The sequence below is a fragment of the Pelmatolapia mariae genome, linkage group LG7, assembly GCF_036321145.2.
Source record: "Pelmatolapia mariae isolate MD_Pm_ZW linkage group LG7, Pm_UMD_F_2, whole genome shotgun sequence".
Lineage (NCBI taxonomy): Eukaryota > Metazoa > Chordata > Actinopteri > Cichliformes > Cichlidae > Pelmatolapia > Pelmatolapia mariae.
In genome coordinates, this window is record NC_086233.1 from 60,881,321 (window position 1) to 60,896,996 (window position 15,676).

At 39.1% G+C, this 15,676-nt stretch overlaps 2 protein-coding genes across 3 annotated transcripts; both read right to left on the reverse strand.

Annotated features, from left to right (window-relative positions):
* Positions 1-1,032: 1,032 nt before the first annotated feature.
* On the reverse strand, positions 1,033-7,488 carry LOC134632496 (thromboxane-A synthase-like). 2 transcript variants are annotated; one of them, XM_063481231.1, is made up of 13 exons: positions 7,394-7,488; positions 7,071-7,164; positions 6,867-6,919; positions 6,626-6,740; positions 6,409-6,504; positions 4,430-4,518; positions 4,170-4,318; positions 3,825-3,955; positions 3,384-3,740; positions 3,211-3,299; positions 2,400-2,537; positions 1,216-1,378; positions 1,033-1,113 (listed from the first exon to the last, which is right to left on the reverse strand). In XM_063481231.1, exons 1-13 carry the CDS (start codon positions 7,486-7,488, stop codon positions 1,033-1,035), a joined length of 1,650 nt encoding a protein of 549 aa, XP_063337301.1. The 2 variants fall into 2 exon arrangements, with proteins under 2 accessions (XP_063337301.1, XP_063337300.1); XM_063481230.1 differs by having other exon boundaries at positions 6,611-6,740.
* A 1,528-nt stretch (positions 7,489-9,016) lies between these two features.
* LOC134631858 (thromboxane-A synthase-like) lies at positions 9,017-15,194 on the reverse strand. Its single transcript, XM_063480415.1, has 13 exons — positions 15,100-15,194; positions 14,763-14,856; positions 14,552-14,604; positions 13,925-14,021; positions 13,689-13,805; positions 12,914-13,002; positions 12,682-12,830; positions 12,327-12,457; positions 11,879-12,235; positions 11,706-11,794; positions 10,771-10,908; positions 9,605-9,767; positions 9,017-9,121 (listed from the first exon to the last, which is right to left on the reverse strand). The coding sequence occupies exons 1-13, from the start codon at positions 15,192-15,194 to the stop codon at positions 9,017-9,019; spliced, it is 1,677 nt and encodes a 558-aa protein (XP_063336485.1).
* Positions 15,195-15,676: the final 482 nt, after the last annotated feature.

Consider the following 15,676-nt stretch of genomic DNA (forward strand, 5'->3'; position numbering starts at 1 on the left):
TGCACCGGAGTGGAAAGGCTCTTCTTGCGTTTCCCAGAGAGACAGCGGTTTGTGACATCGTTACGTTAAACAGGCCCATTAATTTCGTACGGAAGCACAAGATGATAATAGCAAACATAACATTGTTACTTTTACAGAACATATTTAAAATATTCAATGATTTTTTTTTCTGGATGGTATTGGACAGAGTCTTTTCCTGTCGTTTCTGGGTATTTGGTACAGATAGATCACCATATACAGAATGTGGGTTTCATTTCAGGTCACAGCAAATACAGCGTAATTCTCCTTTAGACTGGGACACAGAGGATTTTCATTTCTTGTGTGTTCTGGTGGTTTGTAACTCAACTGGTGTCAGATCAAGTACACTGACCATTAAAATTTAAGGATAAACCATTTATTTGCAACGTTTGCACAAAAAGTAGGTGAAGCAGGTGAATAACATTCGTGATTTAATGTGACAAAATTAACATGTGCCTCCTTTACATATGCTCCATCTTTTTACCAAATATCATGGAATGGAGCCATTTGATTATTTGCAATTTTGCTGACAGACAGCACTGAAAACCTCAAAATCAGGACTGAAATCATAAGGCTGCCTGTCGCAATTCCTCACACTGTTTGAAAGAGACAGTGAGTGATTCATTGGATCAACTTTCCTGTGAAAAATTATTCATTCATTGTTGTAAACAACAAGCGCATAAAAACTGCAATAAAGTGTTTATTTATATATGTGCATCAATACAAAAAAATCTTCTTGTGAAATATTTTCTCATGTGGCATTCCTTCCATTTGATATGTAAATTGTCAAACTGTTCCAGTCACTAAATTACAGTTAATATTTTCTAAAACATTTGATTTAATCTGCAGTAAATTCCTTATTATATTTAGTACATTCAAGTCTAAAGTATTTCAATGTTGCGATTTTTCAAGCATCTCCCGAGTATTGGATTAACTTGAACTAGGACAGCTGAACTTATTTTGCAGTCTGGTGAAAATGATCCAGCCATTCGATAGAGAAGTCAGCAGACCATCTCACTTTTTCCTTCTGGAAATTTTCACACAAACACCATTTTTAGGACCAAGAGTGCTTAACGACTTCAACTCAAGAGGAACCTGAAAAAAAAGAGTGCCCTCAATAAAACAAACATCTTTTTTCAGGATTGGCTGTTAATGAACATTCATGAGATTTCCTGAGCAGCTCTAATTCAAACGTACCTCAGTCTTAGAGCAGGCCGTGATGTTGAAATTGTGGAACAGATGCATTAAAGCCAGTTTGATTTCAAGCTGGGCGAGCCTCATGCCCACACAGTTACGGGGGCCAGCCCCAAATGGTAGGTATACGAATGGATGTCGACTGGCCTTGGCCTCTGGTGTAAACCTGGGGATCATCAGCAAGTTGTTGTTTTTTTAAGTTGAATGAAAAGCATTGAAAAACTAAAAGACCACATTCTTAATGAGACAAATTTTTCTTGCTACTTTATACAATGGCATAAAACTACTGTTATCTTGAACTGAGATATTTAACTACATGAAAAATATTACATGATACAGTTCTGTTCATAGTTTTTATGGACAGAATTTCTAGGCATAGCCATGTGACAGAAGGCTTTCATTTTGGTGACCATTTGCAGGTGATGTGGGTCTCTTGGCTTCATCTGGTGGTTGTCTCCAGCTCTCACTGGAGCGCTTCCCAGCCGAGTGTGAAGCGGCAAGAATGAGAATAACATCTCCAAGGTGGAGGCCATGGTTCTTAGCTGAAAAGGGTGGAGTGCCTACTCTTTTCAGGGACGAGTTGCTGCCCCAAGTGCAGGAGTTTAAGTATCTCAGGGTCTTATGAAGACCCTCAGAAGTGAGGGAAGAAGGGAGTGGGGAATTGACAGACAGATTGGGACCACTGCTGAAGTGATGTGGAGGTTGCATTGGTCCGTTGTGGTAAAGAAAGAGCTGAGCATGAAAGCAAAACTCTCAATCCAAGTCCAGCAACTGGTCTCTTCAGTTTCCAGACTGTTGTTAAAAAGAGGAGATACTACTAACTGATACTACTAACTACTAACACTGCAATGTCCCAACTCCCATCAAATTCAAAATCAAGCTATATCTCAGTTTAAATGTTCTATTTTTAATAAATTATGGGTTTATAAGAGTTGTAAATGAATGCATTGTTTTTATTTACATTTTACACTGTGTCCCAACTTTTTGAATTGAGATTGTATTTGTGGGTTGCAGATGTGATAAAGTCACTACACAAAAGTGTTTACCACACCCAAAAAATTGTATTTGTACCACTGTACAGAAAAATATTTAATGTGTTGTTAATAAATGAAATCATGTTAATAAGTCAACATTTGACTGGCATCACAAGTCAGTCTTTTTACTCGTTTCAGACAGAACTGAAGCACCTCTCAGGAATGAACTTCTCAGGCTCTGGCCAGTGTTCTGGGTCATAATGGAGGAAGCCTGCAGGGATCTCCAGTATTGCTCCTTTAGGAAGTTGCTGACCATTCACCACACAGTCATGTTCTATTTCTCGTGCAAACCTTAGTGGGACAATTTCAGAATTACACAGTTACAGAATTGTCACACACAGTATCGACAGAAGAGCTGTAACTTTATTTACTTTATTACGTTATATAATTCCCTGACCACTGCCACCCCCAGAGAAACTAAAGGGGGAAAAACAGTGAAAATAAATTTAACATCATTATCAAAACTGTTATTTCCTTAATTTATTTGGACTTTTAAGCTCTATTGCTTTTTGCTGTCAGTTATAGTTGCCATTGTCTCTCTTGCCTCCCCTGCTCTCTATTTCTCTGTACATAGCTCCATTCAAAGAAGAAGAGTTTAAGTGTTATGATAGCTACAAAAGCATTTTTAATGCATCTGGATCCAAATGTGAACAGAGCTTAACCCAAATGTCAAAAGATCAGAAAACATCTGCATTGCTGAACCCATCTTTGATCTTTCAACAGTAATGATGATAATAATAATAATAATAATAATAATAATAATAATAATAATAATAATAATAATAATAATAAGAAGAAGAAGAAGAAGAAGAAGAAGAAGAAGAAGAAGAAGAGAGTTTTTCCTGATGATAGCATTATGGCTATACCCCGTGAAAAGCTAATTAAGGGACAATGCTGAAAATCTTCCTACATCACAGCGTACCAAAGCTACCCCACTGTGACCCCAATTGACGTCCTTCTTTACCTGAATCCAGGAGGGTAGAGGCGTAATGCTTCACATATAACCATGTCCAAATACTTCAGCTCCTGCACATTTGTGTAATCAGGTGAGTCCTACAAAGCAAACAGCATGACAATCAGTGACTGTCCACAACTGCATGAATCAAAATAGATCAGAACCAACTGTAAAACACTCACATGTCTAGTGTAGAAATCATCCACCTCTTCCTGTACTTTGAGTTGACATTCAGGGTGGAGGGCCAAGAGGTAGCAGGTGAAAGCCAGAGTGTTGCTACTGGTTTCATAGCCTGCCAGGAGGAAGACGAAAGCCTGACCAACAATCTCATCCTCAGTCATCATCTTTTTCTGTGGACGCCTGACAGACGGCTCCTGTTGGTGAGCACTGCCGTTTTCTTGAACTGTGCCTGAAGACTGGGTCTGCTGGTTGTTGCCACCGATCTCATCAGTGTCATCTGATGTGTCAAAGTGCTCCAATGACACACTCTCTTCAGTGGCTTGAGCATCTAACATCAACTGAAGGAAGTCTCTACGTCTCTACATGTAAAAGAAATAAATAAGAAATATAGGAAAATGACAGTTTCAAAGCCACACACAGATTTAGGAAAGTCTGAGATTCACCTGCTCAGGAGGCTGCTCCTCTCTCTGTTTGATGATTTTGTGAATGCTGCTAATGAAGAAATGACTCATCTTGTCCCGTCTTTTGTTGGGTATGAACCTCGACAGAGGAGCCATGATGGAGGGAAAAGCAACTAAAGACAGAAACACACAAATCTGCAGAGAAATGCCAACTGTATACACAGGTATATCAAAATGCTCAACAAAAATGCTTAAATACTTCTTTGGCATATTCTAGATCTATTTAACCTTTCTGAAATTCTTCCTTACAATTTTTTGTGATCAACTTTCTCTTTTAATGTCCTATATAAATATCTGAAATTCAATTGTGTTATAATAATGACTCACAGAAAAGTAACAAGATAGACTTGAAGAAATCATTGATGAAGGCCATCTGAGCGTGTTGGACAAGTGGGTCATCTGGGTTATTCTGTGAGTCCACCTGAGTTGCAAATGCCACACTGGCAATAACATCCATGGTAAAGTAACCAAAGTATCTGCAAAATAGCATCAAATTTTAGAAATATAAACAATGACACACAAAAAATAAGAGCAGAAATAAAGTAGACAAAATGCTTTCAGGCTTTCCTCATTGTTTATGTATTTACCTGTGGATATCAAAGGCCTCTCCTGACTCAGCATAGACATGCAAATTCTTCATCAGGGCATCAGTGGCTGTGTTGATGAGTGGAACCATCTACACTCAAATGGAGAGTAAATGACAGATGCAAAATAGTCCTATAAACACTTCAGTGAATCATAATGGGTCCATAAACATAAAAAATGGGGGAAAGGTCCATGTAATTCCATAAACGCCACTACCACAGCTACTTAAATTACACATACAACATAGCTCCAGGTCAGTTGGGATCCTATGTTGTCAGGAGGCTTTTGCAATCTGGTAGGGTCTCCCATGTCAAATTGGTCCTGGGTGAGGAACCAGACAAAGGGCGATTCAGACAACTATTGTCAGTGCAAAAGCAAGGGAACAGTTTACCCTGCGCTGCATAGGGTTACTGGGACACCACCCTGGAGTCAGACCTGTAGAGGGTGCATGGTGTTCTTAGCCCATGGGGCATGGCTGGGCGCAAGGTATTGGGACATGGAATGTCACCCCTCTGTTGTGGAAAGAGCCTGAGCTAGTGCTTGAGGTTGAATGATACTGGCTATATATAGTTGGGCTCACCTCATTGCATGACTTGGGCCCTAGAACCAGTCTCCTGGAGAGGGGCTGGGCTCCAGCCTGGAGTTGCTCTCGCTGAGAGGCAGCAGGCTGGGGTGGTTATCCTGTTATCCCCTTTGCTTTCTGGCTTTACATTGGAGATTTTCCCAATGGACAAGTGGGTGGGGTTCTCCAAGTGAGGCTTGGAGGCCGTGACTGGTGTTTTGTTACTAGACTTAGTAACAAACCAAACTTATGGTTTGTTACTTAAGGGCAAACGATAGTTTGTCCATAACGAACCATGTTCAAACATAAATTTCAATCAATTTTATTATTGTATCATCAGATCTGTGGCTGTATGTTCTGGACACTCGAGTGAAGAAAGGAACTGCCAACTGATCACCACCTGGTGGTGAGTTGGATCAGGTGGGGAGGGAGGATGCTGGACAAACCTGGTGCACCCAAACGTGTAGTGAGGGTGTCTGAATAGACCATGTTCAGCACCTCCATAGCTGAGGCTGCTGCACTGAGCTGCAACTGTAAGGTGCTTTGTACCTGTCATGGTGGTAAACAAACCGAATGGTGGACACCGGAGGTAAAAGGAGGTATCAAGCTGAAGAAGTAAGCCTGTCAGGCTTGGTTAGCCTGTGGGACTCCAGGAACAGCTCATGGGTGCCAATAGACCAAGCGGAACACGGCTCAGGCAGTGGCTGCAGCAAAAACCTGGATGTGTTGAGTGTTTCATTGACAGAATATCTAGTCGTATCCAGGTGGTGGTGGGGTTTCCACTTTGGTGGCCTCAGGATTTCATCTTAGCTTTTTGGCTTCATTAGGTGATGACTTCCAGTTTGCACTGAAGCGGTTCGTGGCTGAGTACAAAGCAGCATGAATGAGAATTAGCACCTCCAAATCCAAGACCATGGTTCACAGCTGGAAAAGAGTGGAGTGCCCACTCTGGGTCATGGACAAGTTACTGTCCCAGGTGGAGGGATTTAAGTATCTTGGGATGTTGTTCATGCGTAGTTTGCAAGAGAGAAGAGAGAGCTTAGGATAAAAGTGAAGCTCTCGAGTTACCGGTCTACGTCCTACTCTCACCTATGGTCACAAGCTCTGGAGAGTGACCAAAAGAATGAGGTCACACGTGCAAATGGCAGACATGAATTTCCTTCAAAGAGAAAGGTAACATCTCTCAGTTGGCTTGGGAATGTTTTGGTGCCCCCCCAGATGAGCTGGAAGAGGTGACTGGGGTGAGAAATTTGGCCTTCTCGTCTCAGAATGTTGCACTCGCGACCCAAACCCGGATAAGCACCAGAAGATGAGATGTGATGTCATGTATCTTATCTTATCTTATCTTATCTTATCTTATCTTATCTTATCTTATCTTATCTTATCTTATCCCACTTAATGAGAACTTTATTTTCTCACTTCTTTCATCTTGGAAGCACTGAAAGATGGGGTCAGGACGCTCCGTACTCGTTTCCACTGTTCATTCCTTAACTGGAGAAGGCAATCAGTTACAGGCTTTTTGGCAAACACAAATGTCTGCAGAGAGATAAGAGAGCACAGGCAAAAAAAATCTGTAATAACCCCTCAGTAACTCTTGTGTGACACTCAGGAATAAACACACATGTTGCATCTTTGCTTTGTATAATTTCCTTACATTTCTGTTAGGAAAGTTGCTGAAGTCCTTCACCAGCACTTGTCTGAGCATATCAGGGTCTGCTACCACTATCACTGGTGTCCGGCCCAAATAATACCTGAAGTATGAGTCCAGACAAAACATGATGGGTAAAGTATCATCTCAAACTGTAGATTATTTATATAAGCAAAATATTCACAACCTTATTTCAGTAGTTGCTGTTGTAGGATGTATTTTTACTTACCCACATACTTTACCATATGTTTTGACAAGATCGTTCAGAGGTTTGAAAAAACCCTGAAAAGAATATTTAAAAAACACAGTAGATGTAACAGTCAACTGACAATAATGACACAAATATGAGAACAAGTACACCATCCCAGTTTGATACAAAATGAAGCAGATGTTGAAGGTAACTCTGGTCTTCCTTTGTTACACTGTATCTTACCTGCTGAAACATGAATAAGTTGCCAAAGAAAGGCACTGGCTTTGGATGTTTGATGCCACATCGTGAGAGGACTGAGAAGGGACGGACTGAATACCTACAGGCAAAAGTGTTAAAATATGTTGTTTGTAGGTTGAATGACAAGAATTTGTATCGAATGCAGTAAAGAACAGAGCTCACCTTTACCCGGATTCTGTCTAGAGTTATTGTTGCATTCGTTTGCACTATCTGCGCTATAAAATGTCAATGTATGTGCTTTATGGCACTAGCAGATTATGTATGCGTCCTTATTTCCCTTGAAAAAAGTACATCATTGACATACTCACCAGTAGAGGAGACCAAGAAAAATGAGGAAGAGTGTCACAGATATTTTGCTGATCTCAATGTTGAATACATTTAGAAAGTCACCTGCACCCTGCATGTTGGAAAATCTTCTCTCAGTTTTTATCCATTAATAGGAGAAAAGACCCCTGGAGAGAAAAACAGCAAAAAAGAATTAGTTATACTAATATTTTTATTCAATACTTTAGTCATGACTTTCACTAGAGGTATTTTAAAGAACAAAGCATTTAAAGGTATTGTGCAGAAATTCGGGCTTTTGGGGAAATAAACACCTGCCAAAGACCATACATCTATTCCATTTTGTCAAGCCGCTTTGTCCCCGATCAGTTGGTTGGTTTCTTCCAAGACTTTCTACTTACTGAAGCTTTGTTTGTAGCCTTGAGAACTCACCTGAAGAGGAGAGATGTCTGTTCCTATTGTATCCACCTCTGTTTTGTGCACACAAATGTTAAACCACAGGTAAAATAGTAACTACGGATATGCATTGCCTCACCACCTCCATAAATGAGACAAAACCACCCCCACTTATGTAGAAATGTGACAGAGCAGGGTAAAGGTAATCACTTAAAGAGCTGTTATTGCACGAACTTGTAGGGGTCCATGGTTCAGCTTTGCTTTTCTTTAGTCAACTGTCTGAACCTGTATTGCAGTTTTTAACCCTGATGTAACTCATGTAATGTTACGCTAGCCAAAGAAAATTACTTCTTGAAGTATTTTCTTTTTTGCAGCTATAAAGCAGGAGGCTTAACTTGTCTTTGCCATTCCTGGCTGTTTGACAGCCTTCTTACATAGGTAGAGCCCCAAAACACCTTGGAAAACCTGCCACAGTTTTTCATCAAAGTTAAACTTTCTCAGTCGATTCTTTCTCTTCATGCAATACCAGGTTGAGACATCACCATTTATGATTTTGTCGTGCTGTAGAGGAAATTTGAATCAGATGTTTTGTCTCTAGAGTCATGAAGGTTGTCTAAATGGTACAAGATAGATGTTTTTACACCTATTTTTATTGATAGACAGATTTTTTATTTCAATACAGAAAATTTCACATGCATATAAAAACTGCAAAATTTCACAAAATGTGTTCTTTTCATTATTTGCACAATTTTGTTTACAACCAGCGCTGAAAATCTCAGCATTGGGGATGATATAAATGCTGCATGTTGCAATTCCTTTCATTGTCTGTAGAGAGTGCTCGCGCCCAATGTGTGTAGACACTGTCTGTGTACCAATCCACCTGAAAGAATTTAGAATGTGCCAGATTAAATCAACTTTGCTGTCAAAAACGATTTAGTATTTTATGATTTGCAAAAAGTAGTGATTTCATCCACTTTATTTGTACGTGCTTTAATAAAGAATAATATCAAATATATTGTCATGTTTCATTTCTCTCATTCTCAAACAATTTTAATCACAAAATTACAATTTATATGTGCTTGAGAAACATTTGCATTAATTATCAGTCAATCCCTTATTATATTTAAGTCTAAATATTTCAGTGTTGCATTTTTTCAAACATCTACCAAGTCCTGACTATAAATGAAACAAGTGCCACTGAACTGATGGACATGCAGTAAGAGACTGTTATGTTTCAGTATGGTGTAAATGATTTAATCAGCCAATGACAGATCATCTCCTTGTTCTCTTCTTGTGATTTTCACAAAAACACCATTTTTGGGTCCAAGAGTGTTCGATGACTTCAACTCAAGAGGAACCTGAAGATAAAAAGAGTTTTCTGGGTAAAACAAACATTTTCCACATATTTGTGTAAAAATATCTTAAAAATGGAAGCATCTGACAAATGTGTATCTAACCAGTAGTCATAGGATTACATGACTATTTGCAGCAATTTGCAATAAACTCCAGCATAGTTATTATTTGCAGCTGATAATACTGACAGTCCAAAATGGTATATTACATTAAAGCAAAAAAACAATTAAAGGACATGTGAGAGTAGTTTTTGGTCATGCTTCCACTAAAACCTAAATTTAAAGATAAACATAGGTTTTCTTACCGGTGGTTACCTTACGGTAATTTTATACAAATACAAATATGTTTTCAGTTTTTTCAGTGTAATTCACAGTAAACAGTGGTTGTAGAATTACATGCTTGTAGTTATAAATTCAACAGTCTTACAGTTATCCAGTGTAGGAATTACTTTAATGAAAATGTATGGGTTTTCTCTTATTGCATCCTACCTTAGTATCAGAACAGGCCTTTATGCTGAAGTTGTGGAACAGATGCACTAAAGCCATTTTGATTTCAAGCTGGGCGAGCCTCATTCCCACACAGTTACGAGGACCAGCTCCAAATGGTAGGTATACAAATGGATGTCGACTGGCCTTGGCCTCTGGTGTAAACCTGGAAATCAACAGCAAGTTTTTTTTAAAGAAGAATGAAAAGCATTGGAAAATAAAGGCAATGCCAATCACAGTACAGTCCCAGTTCCAAAAATCTTTTACACTGTGTAAAGAAAACAGAATGCAATGATTTACAAAAAAAAAAATCCAGATGCTGAACTGGCCTGCTTGTAGTACGCACCTTTTACCAACTAAAAACATTTAGCACATCATGAAAGACGTCCTAAGACTGTTGAGCATCGAGGGTCTTATACAGTATCAGACAAGAGTGAGACAACATTCTTCTCCTGAAGGTTCAGCAACTGGTCTCCTCAGACTGTTGTTAAGAAGAGGGGATACTACTAACTGGTAAATATCGCAGTGTCCCAACTTCGAAGCTGCTAACAAAAACAACATGAGCAAATGTTGTTTCATGAAATAATAAAATGTCTCAGTTTAAATGTTTGAAGTCTTTTCTATGTCCTATTGCGAATAAAATATATGTTTATAAGATTTGTAAATCACTGCATTGTTTTAATTTACATTTTACACTGTGTCCCAACTTTCTGAATTGAGGTTGTATTTGTGGGTTGCATGTGTAATAATGTTACTACACAAAGTGTTTACCACACCTTAACAATTGTATTTGTATCACTGTACAGAAAGATATTTCATGTGTGTGTTGTTAATATACAGCTGTTATTCATGTTAATGTCAAAGGAGTTTGCAGAGAAAAGCATCTGGACTTCTTTAAGTTGCTTGAAGACGTTTCACCTCTCATCCGAGAAGCTTCTTCAGTTCTGAACTGAAGTTTGCTTTTCTTTGCAAACTCCTTTGACTACGATGACCTGGATGACTGAGAACCTTCACAGACATATTCATGTTAATAAGTCAACATTTGATTGGCTGTGACTCACTTCAAAGTTAACTTCAATTGGTGCTATTTTTAAATGTGAATTTTCCACACCATTATTTCAGTAAACACAAGTCAGTCTTTTTACTAGTTTCAGACAGAACTGAAGCACCTCTCAGGAATGAACTTCTCAGGCTCTGGCCAGTGTTCTGGGTCATAATGGAGGAAGCCTGCAGGGATCTCCAGTATTGCTCCTTTAGGAAGTTGCTGACCATTCACCACACAGTCATGTTCTATTTCTCGTGCAAACCTTAGTGGGACAAAATATGACAAAAAAGATTGTTTTACAGAATCCAAATACTGTTTTCTTTATTCCACACAGTTATAATTGGATTCAGCATATTCATAAGAGATGTAACTGTCACCGTGAAGTGTTTTCCCCTACCACTCTATTGACTTTAGCTGCCATTTATAGTTGTAGTCACGTCCTCCTCTCTGTTTCTCTGTACTCGTGTCCAGTTAAGGAAGAGGAGTTTAAGTGTACTGATAGTTACTGAACATATTTTAATGCATCTGCAACCAAACATGAACAGAACTGAGCCTAAATGTCCCAAAGTCAGAAAACATCTGCATTCTTAAAATGCACTGTTTGATCTTGCAACCGCGTCAGTAATTATGATAATGATGATAATAATAATAATGATAGAGTTTTTACCGATGATAGCATTATGGCTATACCCCACAAAAAGCTACAAACAAACAACTTTGATTTGTCACATACACAATCATATAGAGTACAACATGTAGTGAAATGCTTGCATCGGAGCTCCAGGCAGGCTGCAGACGAAGCCGCGCCATTCGAGGGCTTGGGGTTTTTTCTTTTAGCATGGGGGGTCTAGCCAGGACCCTTAATGAACACCGGTTGGAAATCGAACTTGTGACTCCTGCGCCAAAAGTGTGTAGTCTTACCACTACACTATGCAGCTACGACAAACGGCTAATGAATGTTTCAAAAAAAGCCAAAACTGAAAACCTTCCAAAGTCACAGCATACTACTCCAGGCCCCACTGTGGCCAACCTTCATATCCAGTTTACGTCCTTCTTTACCTGAATCCAGGAGGGTAGAGGCGTAATGCTTCACATATAACCATGTCCAAATACTTCAGCTCCTGCACATTTGTGTAATCAGGTGAGTCCTACAAAGCAAACAGCATGACAATCAGTGACTGTCCACAACTGCATGAATCAAAATAGATCAGAACCAACTGTAAAACACTCACATGTCTAGTGTAGAAATCATCCACCTCTTCCTGTACTCTGAGTTGACATTCAGGGTGGAGGGCCAAGAGGTAGCAGGTGAAAGCCAGAGTGTTGCTACTGGTTTCATAGCCTGCCAGGAGGAAGACGAAAGCCTGACCAACAATCTCATCCTCAGTCATCATCTTTTTCTGTGGACGCCTGACAGACGGCTCCTGTGAATGAGGAGGGCCGTTTTCTTGAACTGTGCCTGAAGACTGGGTCTGCTGGTTCCTGACATCAGTCTCATGAGCATCGTTTGATGTGTCAAAGTGCTCCAATGACACTGACTCTTTGTTGGTTCGGGCATCTAATACCAGCTGCAGGAAGTCTCTGCGCCTCTACATGTAAAAGAAATAAATAAAAATAATAGAAAAAGGACTCTTTCAAAGCCACACACAGATTTGGGAATGTTGAAAGTCTGAGATTCACCTGCCCAGGAGGCTGCTCCTCTCTCTGTTTGATGATTTTGTGAATGCTGTTAATGAAGAAATTATTCATCTTGTCTTGTCTTTTGTTGGGTATGAACCTCGACAGAGGAGCCATGATGGAGGGAAAAGCAACTAAAGATAGAAACACACAAATCTGTAGAGTAATGCCAACTGTATACACAGGTATATCAACAAAAATGCTTCATACTCAATACATAAAATTATTTATCATGCTTAACTATAACTATATGGAATTCCCCACATTCCTAAATGTATTTATTTTCTTTGCCATCATCTTCTTTTATTATTGTCCCATTTACATATCTCAGTTTCATTGATTTATAATAATGACTCACAGAAAAGCAACAAAATAGGTCTGAAGAAATTACTGGTGAAGGCAATCTGAGCATGTTGGACAAACGGGTCATCTGGGTTATTCTGTGAGTCCACCTGAGTTGCAAATGCCACACTGGCAATAACATCCATGGTAAAGTAGCCAAAGTATCTGAAAGATGGCATGCAATCAGAAAAATAAGAACAATGACAGAAAAAAAACACAAAAAAATATTCTTTTAATTTTTGCTTTACCTGTGGATGTCAAAGGCCTCTCCTGACTCAGCGTGGACATTTAGATTCTGCATCAGAGCATCAGTGGCTGTGTTGATGAGCGGAACCATCTACACTCAAGTAAAGAGATAACGACAGATGTAAACCAGTCCTATATATTCTCCAGTGAGTCATCATAGGTCCATAAACATAGAAAATGGGGGAAAGGTAGCTCCATAAACACAACATCACAGACATTTAAACTACACGTATTGCAAAAGATGCAGAGATACAGTAACCAACTGAAAAAGTGAACGCTGGGTGTTTAAAGATTTATGAGTTCCTTCTGGTCACAAAGAAAAATATTTAACTTGTTGACCAGCTGAAATGAAGACATAAAGAAGGTACAAAGTTAATATTACATTTATTTAAATTTAAACTTACATGATACAAATTATGTATTAATAAAGGTCAAAAAGAAGCAGCACCAAAAACTTGATGATTATCTATTTTACCACAAACTTTGAGTTTTTTCCTTCCTCATTTCAAACACTGTGTAAGCTAAAGATGGGGCAGATGTCGAGACCCAACAAAAACAAATAACAAACACATAAATGATAAAATTTGTAAACTGACTAAAACAGGAGAAAAAAAATTGGCGCAGAGTTTTGGCTACACACAAGATTCAAATCATTCTCTTATAGGTAAAAGTTCTCGATTTAATTAAAGGAATCTTAAAGATCTTCTAGTTCATATCTTATCTTATCTCATCTTATCTTATCTGTCTCGGTTATATGATTAATCTTTATTTTCTCACTTCTTTCATCTTGGCAGCACTGAAAGATGGGGTCAGGACGCTCCGCACTCGTTTCCAGCGTTCATTCTTTAACTGGAGCAAGCAATCGGATACAGGCTTTTTGGCAAACACAAATGTCTGCCCAGAGAAACAAGAGAGCACAGGCACAAAACGTGTAATAACTACCCAGTGATTTGTGTGAGAATCAGAAATAAACTCACATCACGCATTTACATGCATCTGTATGATGTCCTCACCCTTCTGTTAGGGAAGCTGCTGAAGTCTTTCACCATCACTTGTCTGAGCATATCAGGGTCTGCTACCACTACCACTGGTGTGCGGCCCAAATAATACCTGAAATATGCAGCGTATACTGTAGTGACCAACCAAAACATAAAGTGTAAAGTATCATCTCATTTCACACTGTAGATTAATTTTAAATCAATAAACTGAAAAAACTGTAGATCGTTTCTTCTTCTTCCTAGCGGTTCATATCCTGCAATGCAGGGTCCGCTGTTTTGCATGCCTTCCTCCACTTCTTCCTATCCAGGGCGTCTTCTGGTGTAACATTCGCAGCCTTCATATCATCTTTGATTCGGTCCATCCAGCGCTTTTTTGGTCTTCCTCGGATGAACTGGCTTCTTTTGGTAGAAGTTTCTGGCCGGCAAAAATCCAGTCACCACCTCCTCGCGGTGCCGGCTGGAAACAAGGTCCTTTGGAACTTGGCGAACGGTGATGGTCTTTGACAACAGGCGGTGCGACACGTTGGTTAAAGTATAAAGTTCTTTCTTCGTCGCATCTTATGGACTGTAGATTGTTTATATAAGCAAAATATTCACAATCTTATTTCAGTAGTTGCTGTTGTAGGATGTATTTTTACTTACCCACATACTTTACCATATGTTTTGACAAGATCATTCAGAGGTTTGAAAAAACCCTGAAAAGATATTGAAAAATTACAGTAGATGTAAAAGTCATCTGGCAATCTTTTAATAATGACACAAATATGAGAACAAGTACACCATCCCAGTTTGATACAAAATGAAGCAGATGTTGAAGGTAACTCTGGTCTTCCTTTGTTACACTGTATCTTACCTGCTGAAACATGAATAAGTTGCCAAAGAAAGGCACTGGCTTTGGATGTTTGATGCCACATCGTGAGAGGACTGAGAAGGGACGGACTGAATACCTACAGGCAAAAGTGTTAAAATGTGTTGTTTGTAGGTTGAATGAAAAGAATTTGTATCGAATGCAGTAAAGATCAGAGCTCACCTTTACCTGGATTCTGTCTAGAGTTATTGTTGCATTCGTCTGCACTATCTGCTCCATAAGTAACTGTGAGTGCTTTATGGCACAAGCAATTATATAAGTGACCTAATTTCTACTGAACAAAGAACATCACAAATAAGCCACCTAACATTTATTTACTCACCAGTAGAGGAGACCAAGAAAAATGAGGAACAGTGTCACAGATATCTTGCTGGCCTCAATGTTGAATACATTTAGAAAGTCACTTGCACCCTGCATGTTGGAAAATCTTCTCTCACTTTTCTACCATCAGCAGGACTAAAAGGGCTCCTAGAGGTTAAAACAGCAAAAAAGAATTAATTATACTAAAATTATTGCCGAATATCTTTGTCATGTCTCTCACTAAAGGTATTTTAAACACCAAAGCAGTGTAGTATCTCCTTCTACAAGGGAAACAAACATATGACAGTGATCATACATATTGTCAGGCTGCTTTGTCTCTAACAGATTAGCTGTACGGTTTTTTCCAAGACGCGTTAGTTTTTGAAGCTTTGTTTGTAGCCTTGAGAACTCACCTTAAGAGGAGAGATGTCTGTTCCTAATGTATCCACCACTGTTTTATGTGCACAAATGTTAAACCACGGGTAAAATAGTAACTACGATATGAACTGCCTCACCACATCCATAAATAAGACAGAAACCACTCCCACTTGTGTAGAAATGTGACACAGTGGGGCAAAGGTAATCCGTTAGAGGGCTAC